The sequence below is a fragment of the Rhamphochromis sp. 'chilingali' genome (assembly GCF_963969265.1).
Source record: "Rhamphochromis sp. 'chilingali' genome assembly, chromosome: 8".
Lineage (NCBI taxonomy): Eukaryota > Metazoa > Chordata > Actinopteri > Cichliformes > Cichlidae > Rhamphochromis > Rhamphochromis sp. 'chilingali'.
The window spans coordinates 14452631-14474519 of NC_137935.1; the positions used below are offsets into that span (position 1 = coordinate 14452631).

At 40.2% G+C, this 21889-nt stretch overlaps 2 protein-coding genes and 1 long non-coding RNA gene across 3 annotated transcripts; 2 read left to right on the forward strand and 1 right to left on the reverse strand.

Annotated features, from left to right (window-relative positions):
- Nucleotides 1–2097: 2097 nt before the first annotated feature.
- On the reverse strand, nucleotides 2098–15327 carry LOC308401085 (extracellular calcium-sensing receptor-like; the record flags this gene model as incomplete). Its single annotated transcript, XM_080889146.1, has 10 exons — nucleotides 2098–3002; nucleotides 3111–3234; nucleotides 3312–3539; nucleotides 3956–3995; nucleotides 12968–13206; nucleotides 13305–13514; nucleotides 13736–14005; nucleotides 14129–14215; nucleotides 14500–14794; nucleotides 15092–15327. The coding sequence occupies 10 exons, from the start codon at nucleotides 15325–15327 to the stop codon at nucleotides 2098–2100; spliced, it is 2634 nt and encodes an 877-aa protein (XP_080745272.1).
- Nucleotides 4265–9938, forward strand: LOC308400679. The gene is made up of 3 exons (XR_013972399.1): nucleotides 4265–4358; nucleotides 5914–5968; nucleotides 9156–9938. It is a non-coding gene; the product is annotated as an uncharacterized lncRNA (long non-coding RNA).
- Nucleotides 9976–12191, forward strand: LOC308400994 (uncharacterized protein; the record flags this gene model as incomplete). Its single annotated transcript, XM_080889061.1, has 4 exons — nucleotides 9976–10134; nucleotides 10554–10721; nucleotides 11118–11213; nucleotides 11781–12191. 4 exons carry the CDS (start codon nucleotides 9976–9978, stop codon nucleotides 12189–12191), a joined length of 834 nt encoding a protein of 277 aa, XP_080745187.1.
- Nucleotides 15328–21889: the final 6562 nt, after the last annotated feature.

A 21889-nucleotide genomic window follows, 5' to 3' on the forward strand; every position in this document is an offset into this window, starting at 1 on the left:
AATGAGGTAGTTTCTTGTGCGCCAGAGGTCTCAGACTGGAACTACAGCTGTGATGACCAATACTGGGTACACCTGAATGCGACCAATGACAAGGGAAAATCTTTCAACGTCAGGAGGGAACCAGGAATACAACATCCAATGTGTTTCACCTTCGCATACGGCAACAGAAAGCTGGGGATGAACCAGAACTGCTCCCAGACTTTCCGGATGCCGCAGGACAGAAAGGCACGGATAAGCCTCCTGAATGGCACATATTGGGTGCAGGGTACAGCTTGGGCATGTGGCTCAAAGACATACTTCACCATCTCACCCAACAGCACCGGACTCTGCGCCCCAATTTTAGTGTCAGACCACACATTCAGAATATTCCATCAGGACCAACCAAGACGCAAGAGGAGCACTGATGACGTGCAACCTCATGATCCAATCTGGGGCAGTGATGTGCCAGCGGAGTTCAAGTTGTGGACCACCGGACAGAAAGTCCTGCACTCACTTTTCCCATGGATCGGGAATGGAAAAAACATGCTAAGAATCGAGACTCTTGACTACCGATTTGGACTTTTCCTGAACAGCTCAACATGGATAAAACAAGGCTCAGAATGAGGAAATCGACGCGATCAGAATAGTGGTCATGCAACACAGAGTCGCCCTGGACATGATTCTCGCTGAGAGAGGGGGTCTCTGTGTCTTATTCAACACCACTTGCTGCACCTATATTCCAGATAACGTGCATTCCTTGACCATGACCACCGCCCTGGAGAAGTTACGACAACTGAGTAATGCACAGCAACAAGACTATGTCATGAACACAGAGGACTGGCTGACCTGGCTACTGAGCGGCGGCTGGACGACCCTCGTGATCAAAGGACTTGTCTTGATAGGAGTTCTTCTTTTATTGCTTTGCATGTTCTCTACATGCATTCTACCCTGTATCAGATCAATGATTGGCAAGATGGTACAGGCCACAGTAATCACCTATGTTGGACTGCCACAAGAAGATGAACCGGACGAAGAAGATTTAGTATAGGAATACACACACTCACACATACTGAATGATGCTACAATTGAAAGTGTTGAAAGCAAGTGATTGTTGGCTGATAATAAAGTATGATTAAGTGGTGAAATATTTTAACATCAGGAGGGAATGTTAAGGAATTTTTATTGTTTTATTTGATTATGCTTCAAAAGTTATGTTACACATATTTCACCAGACACAGTTTTCTGTTGAAACAGGAAGCTGTCCCTGCGACACTGACAAGAGACCAGTCCAGAAATACATATCCGCAGAAGTTGACTTGCATTATATTATTCTTAGAAATTGACTTGCAACACACATACTTTGTGACACACACACATACAGCTTACACACACAGCTTTCACACAGACAGCATCAGGACCTGCGTAACAGGAAATGTGATTATATTTGCATATTGACGATGTAACCTATAAAAATAAACGAATACTGCAGTTCGGGGTGATTGCTCTCTGAGTAGTTCACCCATGCAGCACGTTAACTATCTCAAGTGTCTCATTGTTGTTTATTCACCTGACTGTTTGTTAACTGTAAATCTCTGACAGTCTTAAAGGGTTAAAGGATTGATGATTATGGTTTTTACTGAGTGCTTCATTTTGTTCTTAATAAATTACACAATGTATATAAGTAAAGACTGTCAACTTTAGTAATATTTCATTCATCAACATTCATTTGTTCATTCAAGGGTTCTCTTAATTTTCTGAGTAGTTTATTTGTATTCAAGATAAACATGAAGACTTTTAAGATGATTTAAGAAGATTTTAAGTGAAAATGCTCAGTGTGTACAATAAAAAAATACTCACTGAACCTAAGGAGCTTGGAAAGAAAAGCGGCTTCTCGGATGAGAGATGAAACGTCTTCAAGCAACTTAATAAAGTCCAGACACCTTTCTTTCCAAGCTCCTTAAACTACGATGACCTGGATGACTGAGAACCTTCACAGACATACCCACTAAATTACACCTCTTCCAAATCTCTATTTGTTGGCAGAAACTTCTGAAGCCTTTCCCATTTCTATTATACTGTAAAGCTACTTTTCTAACCTGTGAGGAAAAATGTTTATGACTAAGTGCCACGACCCATTATAGCTTTTTTCGTGTTCAGTTCTGGTCTCAACAGGATTATGTAACATTTAGGTCCAAACAGTGTGATCAAGAGTCCAAAACTTGAGGCCAGGATAGCAAATACCTCCACTGCATCTGCATAATTTCCTGGTGAGCTGATATAGACAGGAACAAAGGCCACCCACACAGCACAGAAGATCAGCATGCTGAATGTGATGAGCTTGGCCTCATTAAAACTGTCAGGGAGATTCCTTACCAGGAATGCAATTAAAAAACTGAGGAAAGCCAGTATACCAATATAACCCAATAACACTGCAAAACCCACAGTGGACCCAAATGCACACTCATAAACAATCTTATCATTTTGGTATTGGGTGTTTTTATGTGGAGTTGGAGAGGAAGAAACAAGCCAGGTAGTGCAGATGGCTGCCTGAATAGATGTAAGAAACAGAACTGTTCCTCTCTGCTGCATTGCACCAAACCACTTCAGACTGGTTCCCCCTCCTGGCTTGGAGGCTTTGAACACAGCCAGAACAACCATGGTTTTTACCAGGATGCATGAGACACACAGCACAAAGCTGATGCCAAATGCTGCATGCCTGAGTTGGCATGTCCACAGTCTGGGTCGTCCAATGAACAGCAGTGAACAAAGAAAGCACAACTTGAGTGACAGCAGTACCTGGAAACTAAGTTCTGAATTATTGGCACGTATTATAGGTGTTCTGTGATGGTAGATAAAGATCCCTAGAACAACAGCACATATACATGTGCCCAGCAGTGAGGTAGCTGTCAGACAAATACCCAGAGGCTCATGGTAGGACAGAAACTCTGTCTTCTTGGGAACGCAGTGGTCACGCTGGGGGTTTGACCAAAAATCCTCTGGACAACTGGTGCACTCCAAGGAGTCTGGCAAAAGGAGAAAGATCAAGAAAGCGGAAGATGGTGAAATGCATACTATTTTTAATATGAATGAAAATAAATATATCGTGCTGAAAACAAAACAAAACACCTTACTGGTCTCATTAGTGACTTTTCCCTCAGAACAAGGGATGCAGTCGAAACAGCATTTGGGTTCCCCCTTCTTTCTCACCATGTGGGTACCAGAAAGACAGCTTTCACTGCATACTGATCGAGGTGGCTATTGGATGAAATCAAATATTACATATAAATATACTGTACAACTGACAAAATATAAAAATCAGAAAAACACATAACCTTTTTTGAAATAAAGTTCCAGAAAATCTTGTCTTCATCAAGTATGAGTTCTTCCCCGTATAAAGCTGAACTCTTAACCTCACCCACATTCTGAACTTCAGTGCTTCCATCAGGGAGCCACAACCAGTTCATCACATCATAAATTGGCACCACATCACCATTTTCGTCAAATGACACTTGATCCCCAAATGGAGTGGTGAAATTTACCCTTTCCAAGTAATAAAGAAGCTGTTAAAAAGGGATTCATAAGAAATAAATTATTTTTAACAATCCAAACAGTGGCACCCTCTATTTGATAGCGAAATGGAATATTATACCTATTATACCTATACATATAAACGTAATAAAATCAAATTGTATATTAAAGAGGGCTCCTTAATATGCAATATCTTTAACAATTTCAAGAACTCTAATGATACATTACATGCATACTCGTTAAAGTGCTCTGATCTAAATATATTAAACATTTCTTTTACTCAGAAATATTGAAAACTCATTTAGCTGACTTCAGCTTTTTCATAATTAATTTAATCACCCTGCTTTCAGTCATACAGGGTGAATTTTGTTCTGAAAGTAATTACAGATCAAATAATTTACTCATAGATTGATATCTAATTAACATAGTGTGTAAATTCATATCACACCTGCCATGGCTGCAGTGATTGCAAAGTGGCACAGCTTTGCCTACACTGTAATCCCTAACAGTTGTTCTAGCTCATAACTAATAAGCTCATAACACTCAAATGTCGTTTTGTAGTTAAGCAAACTATAAAGTATTGAGCTCTGTTGGCTTTTATGCAACTTTAATTGAATAGGGCTCAATATTTTTTAGCTAATTTGTTCGGAACGCTCAAAAAGTTTAAGAAGCATATATTAGTGACGTTCTGGTGGGTGGAGTCTTGTCGCTCCCTCAGGAAAGCTGAGTCAGCCATCTTGAATTTACCTTGATGCAGGGAAGATTTGGCCAGCCCGTGTGGATTAAGAGTCCCCAACTTCAACCTACCACGACCACCACCTTATTTTTTTTCATCAACTGCCCTAAATTTGGTAAGTCTAACGTGTTTTTGTTTTGTTTAAATTTAATTTCGATAAACATTCTTTTTTATTTTTTTACTGGAAATACATTCGTACTTTGCGCACAGTGAATGTTTGTTATAAATGAATTCGAATCCAAGTAATTGTAATTTTAGAAGTTTTCGAATGTGACAAATACGTAATGTTATTTCAAATTAGAACGGTGTAACGTTTTGGCGGTTTTCCGTGGGGGACAACATTTCCCATAATGCATTGTATTCTTGCCCGGGAAGTTGACGGTGGCAGTTCTAGCTCTATGCCTTTGAACTTTCTACTAAAATTTTCTACTGTCCGTTTCTACCGGTTGTCGTATTCGCCGGTAATGCACGTGTGTATTGTGAGTATACTTATTTCAATAAGTGTCCGTGTTACACAGTCAGTAGTTTACGCTGTTGAGCTATGTGTGTGTGCTAGCATGAAGCGAACAATAATAAACAACATGAGTGTGTTATCATGATGGTAATTAGACACATGTTTGTATTTTTTCGTAGTCTCAAATGTGTGGTTGTGAGATAATCTCGAAGTTCTTTTAACAGTTTAGAGGGGTATTCCACTAAGCGAGCTCTACAAGTCAAGGCTTGCGGAAAAATGCATCGCCTGATTCAGCCTAACATTACACACTGGTCAAACTCGGTGCTACGAACGAAGTTCACCTAAATTGTTCGCGCTAATTCGACAAGGCTCAACCAGCCAGACTGAGGCGCCTCCTTGACACCTTTAAGCCAGACCCTATCGATCTTTGCTAGATAAATTGAAATGAAATGAAAATAAAGAGCCGCGTTCTGCTCCCAGGCTAAGAAAGAATCATTGATGCAGACTGTGCGGATCACAAATACTCCCTAACCTGTAAGGCAGGGGTGTCCAAACTTTTTTCACTGAGGGCCACATACATAAAAATATAGGAGGGGCTGGGCCACTTACTAGAAATTAGGTAAAAAACCTTAACTTTAGTGTATTAAAGTGTATTAAAGATCACAAAATCACTTAAAAGTGGTCGAATATGTTATATTGTTGAATATAATTAAAGACAAAACCGCCTTCATCACAGCTTTCCATAAATTGATCTTTATTGATTCATTCAGAAAAAGTTTTGGTAGCTCATTTTCAGAACAGCAGCTTCAGATTTCTTCTTAGACAGAAGATTTACAGCACAGAGAAAAAACAATAAAGGGGAAAATAGGACGGGTAAATTTCAAGTTTGTTATTTAAGTTATTAAGCTTAGCAACACACCTATTAACATTAGTTTGAAACGGTTAACATTAACAGACTGAACTGGACTTAATAACAGGAGTGCATATAATCTTAGTAAATTATTGTGGTGAGTATCAGCTGCGCTGGGTATGTAAATCGGGCCATCCAGCTGCGGTGCTGATTCGACGTGACTCGTGCCAAAAATCCGGACAAATGTCACTTGATCAAGGAGCAGATCTGCATCAGATGAGATCAGCTGACTACGTGTGTGTGTGTGCTGTGCAAAAAATGTTTTTGAACATTAACAAGTCGTCTTTGTGCACATATTGTTTACAGATATCAGACTGCAAAGAGCGCTACAGAGAGTCAGCATTTCACCAGTTGTCAGTGGGTGAGTTTTATAATTTGTGTCCTAATTTAAATAAAAAATAAATACAAAGAAACTAGAGAATTTTGCCCTGAATTATTCAAAATTTTTAGATTTTTTTTTTGCAACAGAACAGACAAAATTAAATTACTGTGTGAACTTGTTGGCATAATTATGTTCCACCTAATTTAAAAATTGACATGCATTTTAAGTACAATGCGTGTAAACAGTGCATTTTGAAAAGCCAAAAGTGCAAACAGGGCTGAAATGGTTTTGACTGCAAATGTTTTAATTGCAGGGGTGAAGTTGGCCCAATGGAGTGGAAATGCAAGTTGTGTTCTGCAACTTCAAATACTCGGGGACAATTATTTTGGCACTACACTGTATTGCATACCCAATATTCACGAGTGTCCCCCCTGCCATGTCTCTATGACAGTTGCATTTGTACTTTTCCATCATTCGAGGCAATGAAAGCTCATCTGTCAAGATCACATAATGATTCACATAGAGTTGATGCAACTGAAGGAGCACGTAGTTGTTTTATATGTCCTTTGTGTAACTTCACACAGCCCTTTTCTGAGGGAATTCTGTTTGGTCACTTGAGAAATCATTTACGAAGTCATGAGATGGTACCATGCCCATTCAAAAACTGTAATTACAGAACAAATAGTTACTCAGCATTTAATGCACACAAAAGTAGAAAGCATAGTGGTGATTCAGGCTTTGGTGAATGTGTTGTATTGGCATACAACGATAGCGCCCCAGAGCTAGTTGCAGCAGAAAGTCTTCGGGAACCTGCTGAAACTCACAGTCCAGGGTCTGCAGACACATTTGATCTCGATGAGATAAACAGTCAGTGTGACCCAGACATGTTAAAGGCCCAGCTGAACCATAACTTGGCATCGTTATTTCTAAAGATGCAATCTATTCTTCATGTGTCAGAAATGGCATCTCAGGAAATAGTGGAACATTTGACTCAGATATTTTTCTTGTCCCAACCGATACTCAAACATGACATCAGAGAGGTCTTAGAGAGTCATGATATCACTGTCAGTGAAGCAATTCTAAATGAGGTTGTCAGTACTGTTATGGACTGCAATGTTATTGTCAGTGCCACAGCTAAGGGGAAGCCGTTATCCTCAACCAAGAGAAGGAAAACCTTCATCGAAAATAATTACCCTGTGGTAAAGCCTGTACAGTATCTGCTACAGCCAGGACACACAGCAGTACATGTTCCCATTCTCAAAATGATACAAAAAATCTTCAGTCATACAGATATTCTTGATAAAATTAAAGAAACAAAGGTGGCACAAAACGGTGTCTATGTAAGCCACCAAGATGGTTTGTACTTCAAAGAGAACACATTCTTGTCTTCAGATGAGTTCAAAATAACACTAATTTTGTACATTGATGATTTGGAGATAGCCAATCCGCTTGGCACATCGCGCAAAATACACAAAATCTGTTCAGTATACTGGATGCTTGCTGATCTTCCCAGTAAATACCGGTCAGCCTTGCATGTGATTCAGCTTGCTGCTTTATGTAAAGTGGCTGACATCCAGACATTTGGGTATGAAAAAGCACTTGGTCCTTTGTTGAGAGACCTCCGTACCCTTGAACAAGATGGGATATTTATTGAGTCTATTGGTAAGGTAGTCCAAGGAACAGTCATGTGTGTGGTGTGTGACAATCTTGCAGCCCATGAGTTGGCAGGCTTTTCAAAGTCTTTTAGAGCAGAACACTTTTGCAGGTTCTGCACAGCAACACAAGTTAAACTTCAGACTCATGAAGTTGCAAGCGGCGAGTTCAGTCTTAGGACAAAAGACAGCCATAATAGTGATGTGCATGCCGTAATGCATGGGGTCAGTCGGAGTCAAAATGGTGTTCAGGCAGATTGTGTCCTGAGACAGCAACTAGAGCATTTTCATACTGTCACTGGCTTTCCACCTGATGCCCTCCATGATCTTTTGGAGGGCATTGTGCCTACAGAGCTCGCCCTGTGTATTGGAGAGATGATCCGTCGCAAATACTTCACCCTTGAATATTTGAATGACAGAATTCTGTCATTTCCCTACCAAGGAACAGACAAGCTTGAGAAACCTCATAAAATACCACAGAGCTTTGCTTTAAAGAAAAGCATTGGTGGTAATGGCCATGAAAATGCCACATTGCTTAGACTGCTCCCTTTGATTATTGGAAATGCTGTTCCTGAAGAGGATGGGATATGGACTGTGCTAATGGACTTAAAAGAGGTAGTAGAGTTATCACTGTCTTCAGAATTCACAGAGGAGTCCATCCAGTATTTACAGTCGAAGATCCAAGATCATAGACAGATGCTGAAAGAAGCCTTTCCAGATTTCAAACTCCGTCCTAAGCATCACTACATTGAACACTATCCTGACCTTATACGTCTTTTTGGGCCCCTTGTACACTTGTGGACAATGAGGTTTGAGGGAAAACACAGTTTTTTCAAGAGAGTTGTACACGATACACAAAACTTTAAAAATGTGTTAAAAACACTCGCCGACAGGCATCAGTACATGGTAGCATTTCATCTCAGTGCCTCAGGATTCTTCAGACCTCACCAGCAAGCATCAAATGTCTCCTCTGTACTGGTATCAATGCTTCCAGATGTTGCAAAGACATATGTTAAACAAATAACAGCAAGCAATGTTATTTACAGCACATCAAAGATCTGCATTGATGGAACTGATTATAATGTAGGAATGTTTTTGTCTGTTGGACAAGAGGGAGGACTGCCTAAGTTCTGTAGAATTGAACAGGTTCTCCTGGTTAATAGTAGTGTTGTCTTTCTTTGCCAAAGGCACATATCGCACTACATTGAACACCTGAGATCTTACGAACTTTTCCCAAATAATCTGGCTGTTCACACCCCATCAGAGCTAAATGACAAAACACCTCTCTGTGCTTACAACGTAGATGGAAGATTGCTCTTGACACCAAAACGTTTCATATTATTACATTGAAGATTTATTGAAGCAGGTTAACAGCTGACTTCAACATTCTCTTGGAGCTGTGCTGGGCAGTGGGTCCATGAATAAACTGCCTCACTCCAGCAGGTGTCCTTCCATACTTCCCATCGTTCAAGTGAGGCTATGGACTTGTGTACATTGTTTGTATCACGTTTACTCTCCATAAAAATTAATGTTTGTTCTTTTTTTTCCCTTTTTCTTTTTTTTTCTTCCCCTAGGAACCAAAAGATGGCTGCTGCCCAGAAGCATGTGCTGCGTGTGTATGTTGAACGAGACACCGCCCTGAAACTTACTCTACTTGAGCGACCAAAGTCAGTGGAGGAGCTGAAAGAAATAATTCAAGAGAGGTTCAAGCCAAGACTGGATGGGGACTTTAGCCTTCACTATGAGGATCCGGACTTTGATGGTGATCTTTGTCTCCTTGTGGACATCCAGGAGTTACCAGAGAAGGGCACATTAAGAGTTGTCAGACCTGAAAGCGACACCTTCTCTACTGCATCTTCTGACACAGACATACTCCCACATGTACCTGCGATACAGCGCCAGAAGAGTTGGCCTGATGAATTTGTTGTTCCTAGTTTTGGTTATGAAATGGATCATATACTAGAAGAAGGAAATCGAGTTTATGAAGAATCAGGAAAATTGCTGAAGTTAAAGAGATCACAGAAGAGTGAAATCCTTAGAAAAATGGCAGAAACAATCTACAGTTTTAAAGCATACGCACATGACAAGGAATTGGCAATGGCTGCTCAAGCTTTGATTAGAGCTCATCCATGTCTCAGAATGACAGCTGGTGAAGACGGGGCGTTGGGATGGAAACGCCACATGGGGTACAAGCTTGCATCTTACCGTAACAATCTGGCCAAAGCTGGGGTTGCAGAAGTAGCCATCAACACAGGGAGGCGGAGCCGAAACAACCCCAACAATGATCACCCCCATCAAAACATAAAGAAAGCTCGAAAAGCTGAGGTCAACTACATCACTAACCTACCGAAGGATCAAACCCCAGCCTCTCTGGAAAAAATGAGAGAAAAGATCATGCATGAAGTCGAAAAGACTGAGAGAAACTACTTGGTCATAGGCAAGCTCATGGACACAACCTATGCCCTACGTCGCCAAGAAATTGTTGGAGCTGTTGTAGCTCCACAAGTGAGAGACGTCGTGGACAGATGGCCAGCCCTACTTATAGAGTCACAGGTAAAATAAAATTAAAAGTGTGTGTGTGTGTGTGTGTGTGTGTGTGTGTGTGTGTGTGTGTGTGTGTGTGTGTGTGTGTATATGTCTGTCTGTCTCTTTACTGTTCTCCCAGTTTTTAAAAGTCTAGATTTTCAAACAATTTACCAAAAAGCAAATGGCAGATGTAAAATGACAACACATCACTGTGATGTTTTTTTTTCTTTTTTTCCCCATTCATAGTAAACAAAGTCTCTAGAAGTTTATTTATTAAAATTTCCTTTAGATAACATTACAAAGAATGACGAATAACTTTCTATTTTGGCCTTGGTTCTGATTAGAATTTCTCTGGTTTTGCTAACCTGAGAACTTTTTAAAATACATTCACAATTCTGTTCCTAATTCATCTTTGTTCATTTCTGTGTATTTCTGTTCATGTACAGGTGGTGGCAGAGTTCCACCGAATCAACAATGTTAACCTGCGCACTCAATTCTACAAGGAGCTGGACAGACACACCCCTAGACTCATCACTTTGTTCCGAGACAAGGCCATCAAGACTGGCAAGATTGCAGAGGAGCTAGCAAAGCTCATGAGAATTTATGACATTCGGGTAAATTTTTCATTTCACATGATTCAGGATTACATTAACCGATGGTTTGTACACAGCTGTAAGAAGCCATAGTGTCAATTGCTTCAACTGTGCTCCGAGATTAAGTGATTATGCCATGGATACAAGGTTGTCATTTTAGGAGAAGGACATCTTGACAAAATCTATCCTATCAAAATATCCAAAAAAATCCAAAATACAGAATTTACCATCTATGGCTAGGGTAGGGTAGGGTAGGGTAGGGTTACCCTTCTAGATTGACAAGTTTAGCCCGTTACACAAAAAGTTTGTCATTGTTATAGATCAGGGGTGTCCAATCAGAACATGGCTATCCAACACTTTGTTTTTACTCTGCATTTGTGTAAATACTATTCTAATAGATATTGTATGTTCATCTAGGAACAGCATGATGTAAATACAAGACGGGCCCTCGTCCTTCGTGCACTTCCTGTGTACCTGCGTGAAGATGCCTCCATGTTATTCAGGACTTGTGATGTAAGTGTACTGGCCTCAGCATCAACCCCTTTGCCTAGCTGTTCAGTCAACCATATGACATCGCTCAGAACTCAAGGAGAACCAGGGTGTATATCAGGAAGGAGGTTCAACACAGTCCTCATCTGACTTGTTTTCTCCCATATATCAACTATTGTTGAATAAGATTGCAAGAAGATTGTTACGCATAAACCAGAAAACATGAAAATAGTTGAAAGATTATTATACAAAAAAAATCTGCAGATAAAAACTATCTCCCTTTTAAAATTCAAGTGTTCTATTTTTTTGGAGGTGCCATGTTGTGGTCAGAGAAATGTTTGGTAAATAACAAAAACAAAAATCTTGGCATATATTTATTATTGAAAACATTTATTTAAACATATGTTTTGAAGTCAAACCGAAATTAAGATTATTGTAATGCATCATGATGTATCGCCATATCAAATTAAATCGTTGACATTATAATCCTAAAAGAAACGTGTGACTTATGAAGATTCACACCTCTAATCAATAGCATGATTTGTGTCCTTGTGGGGCTGAACTCATTCTTGTATTATTTTTGTTTTGCAGTCAGCAGATGGTCCAGACCTCACTGACACTCCTGTGGCTCTGCTGACAGTTGTCACGGATGACACTACTGATTCGGCCCTCTTCAGTCCCGAAAGCATCTGCATTGTCATTGAGGATGAAATACTTGTGAATGGTCCCACAAATCTGGCTGAGTCATTTCTCCTGCTCTTTGGGTACATCTATGCATTAGACCTACAATACCCAAAGAAACTTGAGCTTACATTCACATTTATCCAGAAGGTTGTGATGTGCCTTGAGGACAACAAACCACTGAAAGGGCGTCTACTGACGCTGAAGAATGATTTGTTCAATGAGTGGATCACTCAGAATGGACTACTTGTTGAGCTGAGTATTGAGGAAGCTTTTTTTTGTTTGTTTTTTTCCCTAATCATTGGGCTTTTCTACTTCTAATTTAAAGTGAATGACTGCTCATTTTGTGGACTATTCATGTTTAACGTTGTGTTGCCTAATACCTCAATGCACTACCTGATGTTTGTTCCCAGTTATGTACAGTTGTGTAAACCAGTACATGGATGCCTCATTTCTCCTGCTTTTTGGGTAGTTCTGTGCACTAGACCTACAATACGCAGACTCTCGAGCTTTTATTCACATGTATCCAGAAGGTTGTGACCCTTGGAGTCTTTTTCTCTTGTTTTATTTATGAAGCACTTTTTTATGAGTGAGCTCTGTTGTTTGTGCCTTTTTAAAAGCACATTGTGTTTAATAAAAAGTTGTTAAATTGTTAGTGTTGTTACTTTCATGTTTTCTAACACTTTTAGCTGATTATAATTTACTGGGCAAATAGTTCAGAATTATTTGTAAGTGTATTTCCCACAGTATTTTAAAAATCTTGAAGATTAAGTGTTATTTCCCATATTATAAGTTAGAAAATATGAAAAAGTTTGAGTTCATTTCCCACATCATATGAGTTGCAATATGTAAAATATTTTGAGTGTATTTCCCACCTTAATTAAGTTGAAACATATTGAACATTTTGAGTTTATTACTCCCTAATTATAAGTTGAGGAATATCAACATTTATGAGTTAACATTGAGGTAATTTAAGGCAACTGCAACTACAATTTTTATTTTAGTTAAACTTAAAACTTTTAAAAACATCACTAGAAAATTGTTGTGTAATCTGTTACACAACAATTTTTGAGTTCTGTGAACTTATTAGGTTTTACAGTGTACTGAAAGGCCCTCTTCCTGGGTTGCACTGCAGCATGTCATCAAGGGAATATGCCAGGGCATAAACAGCTTTATACACATTATACTCAGGCCGGAGGTTGGAAATGTCCAAGATCTCAGTGTTCACATTTTCTAGATCTTCCTGTCCAGTGCATAGTGCACCTCCACCTTCCAGCCAGCCTGCTGGAGCTGGTGCAAATCTGCACTGAAATGTAAATTCCCAAAACTGATTCACCTGAAATATATTGTTGACAACTGTTTTTTCTTTTCCATTTAAAAAAACATGGCATAATGAAATTCTTGTCAACATCACGGTAACATTTCAACTCCCACCATGCTATTTCCATTGTTATTGTTGTGATGTAGGTCAGGACGTATTTGTAATAGGAATTCCCTGAGCCCTGGTATTTCTCCTCGACGAATAGCAATGCCCAGTGTACCACCCAGGTATGGCATGAACTGAGGTGTTTGGAGCACACCAGCTGTTGCTGTCCAGCCTTCACTGGCCATCCACTGTAGACTTGTTACATTCTCCTTTACTACCTGTGCATTATATTTTACCAAATGCAAAAAGTGATGTAACTATCCCCTACTTTTGTGACATTAACATCCAACTTAGGTATTTGCTATAAATTGTTATATGTTATAAATTGTTTCTTTACGTTTCTGTAGTCATTCATTTAAAGACATAATACATCTTTTACACAGTGTATAGATACAGATCTTTATAACAAGAAATAATCAAGTTTTCTTTTAAACTTCACCTCTTCCATAAGGTTTATCATGTGACTCTCATGTACAAAGGCAATGACCACACGAGCTGTTGATTTTTTCATCACATTCACAATCCTCCTGAGTTCATCTGTGTCTTTGTCCCAAGGTAAAACTTCAATGTAGTCTAGGCACCCTTCACCAGACAAACTTAGCTCGAATTGTAAGGATCTGGCAGCGTGGCGTCCATAATCATCATCACTGATAAGCAGACCTGCCCAAGTCCAGCCAAAATGTTTTAGAATTTTAATTATAGCACGTACCTAAGTGAAAGCAACATGAGAAACATGAGAAAACATGAGAGCATAGATAATAAGAAAAATTTTAGTGGATTAGCTGCTCATCATCTACTGGCAATTGTAATAATTCTGCTGATTGATTTTCACCTGGAAAGCATCACTTGGAATCGTCCTAAAGAAGGATGGATATTTTCGATGGTCACTCAAACAAGAACATGTGGCAAAATAACTCACCTGTGAAAGATACAGACAATATATTTTAGAAATATTCAAAGTCTTTACTGCCTCCTTTAAACTGGGTATTGCGTACATTGGTCTTGTCATTAAATTTACAATTAAATCAATAACTGTCACTCAAACAGGAAAATGTGGCAAAATAACTCACGTGTGAAAAACAAAGACTGTATATTGTACATTGTTCTTGTCATTAAATTTACAATTAAGTCAGTATATACAAACACTGAAAAATATCTAAAGTCATACAACAATAATATGGTATAGTTAAACTGATAACTTACTATCGGTACTCGGTATAAACCTAAGACACTGGAGATGGCAATAGAAGGTGTAGAGGAAGAATCACCCACAATCCCTAGAACAGGAGGATTTCCAGTACATGTACCATTTGATACAATCTGCTCCTCTTGACCGCCGGCTAATGATAATGCTCCACGGAATCCAATTCCAAGTTCAACACAGTTGTCATAAAGAGTGTATCCCAGAATCACATTAGGTAACAGATTGGCATTTCTGTTGATTTCATCAATAGCAAATGCCATGGTTTGTGCCTGCCTAAATCCTTGTACATAGAAACTAACAAAATAAATTTAAATTAAAAAATATATCAGGAAAAATGTTGCAAAATGACTTATACAAAAAATTAAGAAACCTGAATAATAATTTATGAGATATTTTATTTGAAAAATCAAGAAGATTCCCCATTCAATATACATGACTTATTTATGTATGCACTAATGCATAAAATGTATGCATTAGTATGCATTTTATGCATGCATACACGCATAAAATGTATGCATTTTATGCATTAACCCACATATTGGCATTAAGTTGTTCTGGGGTTTTTTTGTGCTGTTTTCCTGTCATACTTACCCATGGCAAGTAGGCTGTTGTGGCTCTGAGGTAAAAGATGGATGAGGAACACTTGAGAAAAAGTGGACTGGAAACAGTCCACCCAGAATGATATCTCCAACCTTGTTCATTCCATTTAGATGAAATTGTCCCTGCAGCTGACACGAGGAGGGAAACAAAGAAGAGGATACAGTATGAGTGAAGTAGGAATACAATAAAATGACCAGGACTAAATTGGTTTGTAAAAATGAACACATGACAGCTTTCTGGTTTTCTGAGCCTAGTTGTGGCATTTTATTACTTTCCCATTCCCTTTTAATAGCATGCTGTGTTGACTATTCTTTTATAACGCCCATCAGGGAAAAAGATGAAGAAAGGGGTGGGCCTCAAATACATTTGGTCATATACTGTTGTTGTATCCAGGTAGGCTTAGGTAACACCGTGAGCATGTTGTGTGTGTGGAATGTTTTGTAGCACACACAAAACAAAAGAAACAGGTTTTTTTGTGCTCAAGACTAAGACACCAGATATTCTCATTCAAGCGCCTTCCCCCAGGCCTGGCTCCAGAGTGGGGCCCAGGCAGGGTAGACTGATCCCTTGATTCCTATCATAGGGGTCAACTGAATCAGTCTTAATCTGGCATCTCACCCAGGGCTAGGTTGCCTTGGGAAACCCTACCAGTAGGCAATAAAATAGCATAGCCCCTGAGTTCACAGGATCATACAAATCCCTCCATTGCAGCAAGCCGGTGATTTGCGGAGGGTTTTAGTTTTTATTTATAAATTTTTTTGAATGACACACTAAGTAAACTTCACTGTGCAAAGGTATTTGTTTCTATTTCCTGAGCCCATCTGATGGATGAGTTAGACCAGGGGTGTTAAGCGTAAGACTTGGTGGCCATAATCAACCTGGCAAAGATTCCAATCAGCCCACTGGTCAGGGTTGGAAAATATGTCGTCCATAAATGTATACATTTGTGGACTTTTAAAAGAATTTTTTTGGTTTTACAGCTTTTCCTACTCCCCGGAAGCCATCCATACTATACCAAAGTAATTAAGTAATAGATAGGTTTCTATATGTTCCTGTTTGTATCTCTCTGATATAGAAATTTTGATTTAAAAAGACATCAATAAAGAAAACTGTTATGTGTCAAAAATACAGGACACTCTGGGCGTTAAGCTACCAGAACATTCTCTGTAATTTTACACATTTATCAATGTAAAATGATTTTCACATCCCTGAGTTAGAGGCTAACAAGGCATGACAGGTGGGTGGTAAACAAGCAAGCAGTTAAGTTACATAGCACTTTCAGACAACTCCCAGCCGAAAACAAAGTGCTGTACACTTGACATGACAAAAAATATGATACAATAACAAATTAAAAATACATAAATAAATAATATTAATTAAAATTAAATTAAAACAATAAAATCAAATTTTTTAATTAAATTTAAGCAGTAAAGTGAAGTGCCAATTGTCCGCTCTGCCACCCTCACCACCCGCTGCAGTTTCCTCGTCCTCCATAGTACAGCAGTTAAACCAGAGTGTGCGGCAGTAGGTCAGTTCTCCCACTTAGAAATCATGGAGGGGTCTGAAATTCACATTGTAGGTGCATTGCCACTGTGAGAGACAGCATTTAAAAAACAATTCAGGAAATCTCATTGTGTGAATCTCCTGATGAAGACAGAAGACAGACAGAACAACACCGTGGACGAAGAAGAATTAACAGCAGGCAAAAAAGACAGTGCAACTGATGTAAAATACTGAAGGGTCAAGCAGCATGTATGAATACTATTGTGGATGGAACATGCACTTCAACAGTGACAAGAGTGTGAACGCACTGGACAGCACTGGACACTGAGTTTCATATTTGCCATGCTGGGAGTTAACCTCAAAGAAAAGACTGAAAAGATCAAGAGAGAAGGAATGGAGAGAAGAAACAGCTGATTTTGGCCTGTGTTTGATTTGGGAGGCCACACAGGAAACTGTGAGAACAGGGACGAGGACCAGTGAGAGGTGAACCTAGACGTAATACAGTGAAAGCATATGGGAAATTGGATTGAAGATTGAGACTGAACTCATGGAGGTTTAGAAATGTCCACAGCATAACAACAGAAAGGTAAAAAAAAAAAGAGAGAGAGAGAGATAAAGAAATAAATAAACTAACAATTGCATGAATGAATAGAAAAGACACATATACAAATTGTCACATGTAAAATTATTTTTGGAGAGAATCAGAAGTGAGACAGTTTGAATCCACAGCTCAGCACAAAGATGCATGAATTAAATCTGATTATAAAACAAATATGCAATGAAGATCAGCTTACACTCAATATTAATCTGAATACAAATACATACACGCAATAAAGAGACATGCTTACATTCATGAATGTGAATACATGACATAAATGCTAAATGGTGTAGATTTAACACACTTAAAGCTTGAAGTTCAGGAATAACTCAGGGAAGTTCCATGATAATACAGTCACTTTTGTGAAAAAGGAAAAAAGGATAAACCAGTGATTAAAAGCTTAAATTAGTTTTTATAATAGTGCCGATTGACCAAAAGAAGTGATTACTGTAGAAAGTAAAAATAATTCAATAATGTGGTAATGTTTAAACCCTTTAAAGCCGGTCGGAGCGGGCACGCTCCGTTTTGCGTAACTATTTTTAAATCCCGGTAGCACTGCTAAAAATTGGTGTATTTCAAAAATAAAACTATGAAGACACTTAAAATAAATTTCCTGTGGTGGGAAACTATTTTGTGCAACTTTTTTGTACTTACAGTTTTGAGGGATAAGCCTCTTAAATTTCTCTAACAAGAAATATATGTTAAAAAAACAAAAACGATTTTCAATTTTTTTGTAGTTTATTGCACTTTTTTGCAATGTATGTAATTACTATGCACTTAATGCAGACATATTATTAAATTTTGGGCTATAATGGTTGTATTGATGTATATCAACTTGAAATGCTCCCAAAAATGGCACTGCAACATGTAAAAATATAATATAAGCTCTGGCGGACTTGGTTCTATGGTAGGTCTTAAAGGGTTAAATATGCATTTCTCTTGTCAAGGCAACTTTTTCTGAGATGAGTCAGTATGCAAATTAGCTGAATCAGTGGTGACAAAGAAGCTTCCTGTCTGGCAGTGTGTCTGAGGCTTCCACTGAAGGAAACATAGCTGTGACTGAGAAGAATTGCTTGGTAAAATATATAATGGTAAAATACAGGATAAGTAAATAAAGTGGTCAGGTCTGTCCAGTAGTCCAGATTTGGAATAGAAATCTAGAATTTAGTGATGATAGATCGTTATAAAGTGTTTAGAAAGTGCGTAATGGGAATATTAAGGTTGTGCAAAACTGTGTGGCTTTTAACAAGATTTTCTGTGTATTTAGCAGGTGAAATTATGTCAGTTGACCTCAGACTGTGAGGACGCTGGAGCACCTGAGGCCAACCACTGAAATATGATGTGGGGAAAATGAACAGAGGGAGTGATTTTTAAGTCTGATTTCAGACCATGTATTACTTAAGCCAAGAGTAGGGCAAAACTTTTGTGGCCCACAAAGTTCTAATTCCCACAACATATTGTTAGATTAGCAAGCAAAACTTTTCTGGGATTAAGATTTTTGGGGTTGTTATTTTAGTGATGGGTTAATTCTGTCAGTTAGGTTTGGGTTGTTTTCTTATTTTAATAGAGGGAGTTTTACTAGTCATGGACATGTCTGTAACTGGGCCCATTATTTTTGTAACAGTGCACTTAGAGAAAACCTGTCAGGTGACGATGTTTTGTGCTTAGATGAGCTAATAATCAGCTCTCTTTTTCTGATTTTTGTTCTAAGCAGGCCTGCAAGATTGAATTAACAGCGCTGTAAAATTTTCAGGAGAACAAATATAAGGTGAGCTTTTCCAGATTATAATGGGCTGAGGAAAAGCCTAACTGTGGGAACCGATCACCGTTTGAGTTCCCGTCCAAAAGGATTGTAGCAAGTCAATCCAGTTAAAACATAATAAATAACTATTTTTCTAAAAACAAAAACAAAACAAAATAAAACAAAATTAATGAGCTCATGTTGCTGAGGGTGGAGAATCTGATTATTTGCACGGGAGTCTCCACTATCAGCAATATCTTGTGTGGATGTGTGTGAGTGTATGTGTGACTGAATTGTGATGGACTGACGAAGTGGACTGAAGTTTTGAGTAAAGGTTGACAAACAGTTCACCACGCCGGTAAGAGAAGGGTGAATGCTTTGTTTTGCTATGTTTTGCTTTGCCATGAGCAGGAGGAGAAGAGAGACCAGAGGAGAAGAGAGACCAGAGGGGAAGAGTGTAGTTTCACATGAGTGTGGAGCTGGAGACTTAACCCTGGGGTTGCTAATTTTGGGTTGCTGATGTTTGCTTTAAGAAAATTCATTTTTATTGACTGGATTTAGATTATGGTATTACATTATGTTGTTGGGAAAATGCCAAATGCTAAAGGTGGCCCAAAGCGGCTCCTCCACTGCTTCCCCACTGTCAGGTTACACCGGCGGGGGTGGCGGCGGCGATGCTGACCAGGCTTGAAGCAGTATCGCCAGGTTTGCCATTCTCTCCAGGTGACGCTCAGTCTGGACCCGCAGCTCTTCCCGCTGGCGGCACACCTCCATCTAGGCCACTCTCTGGGCCAGCTCCTCCCTCTGGCTCAGTTGTAGGTGCGTCCAGACGGCACCGCCGACCACGCCTCACCACAAACATCAAACAGACTAGCTGAGTGACTGAATGGCTGGCTGGCTGAACAGAAAACACAGACACAGAATTAACGATGACAAGACAGACTTAAATACACTGACTGATGATGATTAGAGAGTCCTGAGTCCAGAGTCCCAAAAGAAATAGTTCTGGCAGGTGACCGTGTGGCCAGTGGCTGGGCCAAATCAGTTCTGTTGGGCAACCGCGTGGCCAGCAACTGAGGTGAAACAGGTCAGGAGGGCAGTGGTGTGGGAGCCGCCGGCAGTGGAGCTGCAAACGACGCAAGGCCAGAAGGTGCGGAAACTTCTGGCTGAGACGAGGCAGGGCCAGCAGGTGGGGAAACCTCTGGCTGAGACGAGTCAGGGCCAGCAGGTGTGGAAACTTCTGCCTGGGACGAGGAAGAGCTCACAGCCGGCTCTGGATGCTGTGGCTGCAGGCCAGGTGACTGAGCTAAAGCCTGAACTGGTGACTGAATAGCTGGTGACTGAATAGATGGCTGAGCTGGTAATTGAGCTGGTGCCTGAGCTGGTAGGAGTGATAGAGCCTATGCCTAAGCCGGTAACTGAGTGGGTAACAGAGATGATAACAAGGTTAGTGATTGAGCTAATGACTAAAGTATAGGTTGTAGAGGTGGATTAAGTGGTGGACCAGCAGGTTGCTGAGCTAACTCTTCCCAGCCTCCAGAACATGAGGAAAATGCTGGACAAGCTCACCTGAGCTTTGGCGAGGTCAGGTTGAGGAATTGGTCAAACCCTAGCCTTCCACACCCGAGAAATAGGAACAAGTGCAGGGACGGGTTGGGTCCTGGCTGCCCTCATCCTGGGTTTTGGAATAGGTGCAGGAGTAAACTGAACACTAGCCACCCCCACCCGAGGAACAAGAACGGGTGCAGGAATGGACTGGGTCTTAGCTGCCCTCATCCTGGGAGCTGGCACAGGAACAGGTGATGGCTGGACGTAAGCTGCCCCATCACCCAAGGAACTGGCATGGGTGCGAAGACGTGCTGAGCCCTAGCCGCCCGAAGATCTGGTGTGGGGACAGGCTGAGCCTTAGCCACCCTCACCCGAGTAACTGGAACAGGTGAAGGGAGAGGAAGGGTCTGAGCCACACTGCTAGCAGGAAAAGGCTGATAGATTGATGTGGAAATAATGACAGGATGAGAAATGTTATCAGACTTAGCAGCATGAATGTCCTTAATGGGTTCAGGTCTCAATTAATATTGATTGGATAGCCCAAAATATGATTACAGTACACAGTCTTTGGATTAGGTGGATTATGAACAGCGGCCATTAAAGTCTTGGGAGGATTAACAGTCCCTGGGTTATGGTGATATTGCTGCACCAAACAGTATGAGCGACGGTGAAATGAGCCTCGCTTCCCCTTAGCTGTGACAGCAGGAAGCCTCCATTGAGCCGAGATGGGAGTCAGAGCCACTGTGCCACGGCGAGGTGGAAGCACCGGTGAGAGAAGCGGCTGGTGGGCGGAGTGGAGCTGCGAGACAGTGAGAAGCTGAAGACCACTCTCCCCAGGTAAGGCAGCAGGTGGGGGGCCGTTGCATCTCCAAAGTCCACCGAGAGCCAGACGAGTCCCCACGAAGACGTGCTCATACTCTGAGTAGAGCTGCTGTTTCCGCCTGAGCTTTCCCACCAAAAGAGAAAGCGCTGCTTCCTGCCGCTCAATTAACCCTCTGGGGCCGCTGGACGCACCGGAGCATCAAAATCACATGACCATTTTAAGACTACCCAGCTACAAGATGCAGCGATTCAGAGTCTCGATTTCAACTTGGGTCAAAAGTGCGTACTTCAGACTACATACCAGTTTTTGAATTGTGTCGATGGGTCACATAAAACCAGAGTTATGATACAAAATACACGCAATGTTTTTTTCTGTAAACGGTAAAAACGGCGTTTTCTAGAGACAGCGCTAGCAAACACTCTCCCTTTGCGAGTGAAAAAAGAAGAAGAAAAAACACCCCTTCCCTATTGGTGTTAGAGTTTACCATGTCAGCCAATCAAAAAAATTATATGGCAACATGTGACATTTGGTTGTTTAGGGAGAAGGGGAAGTTTTTAGGAGTGACACCCGCAATGG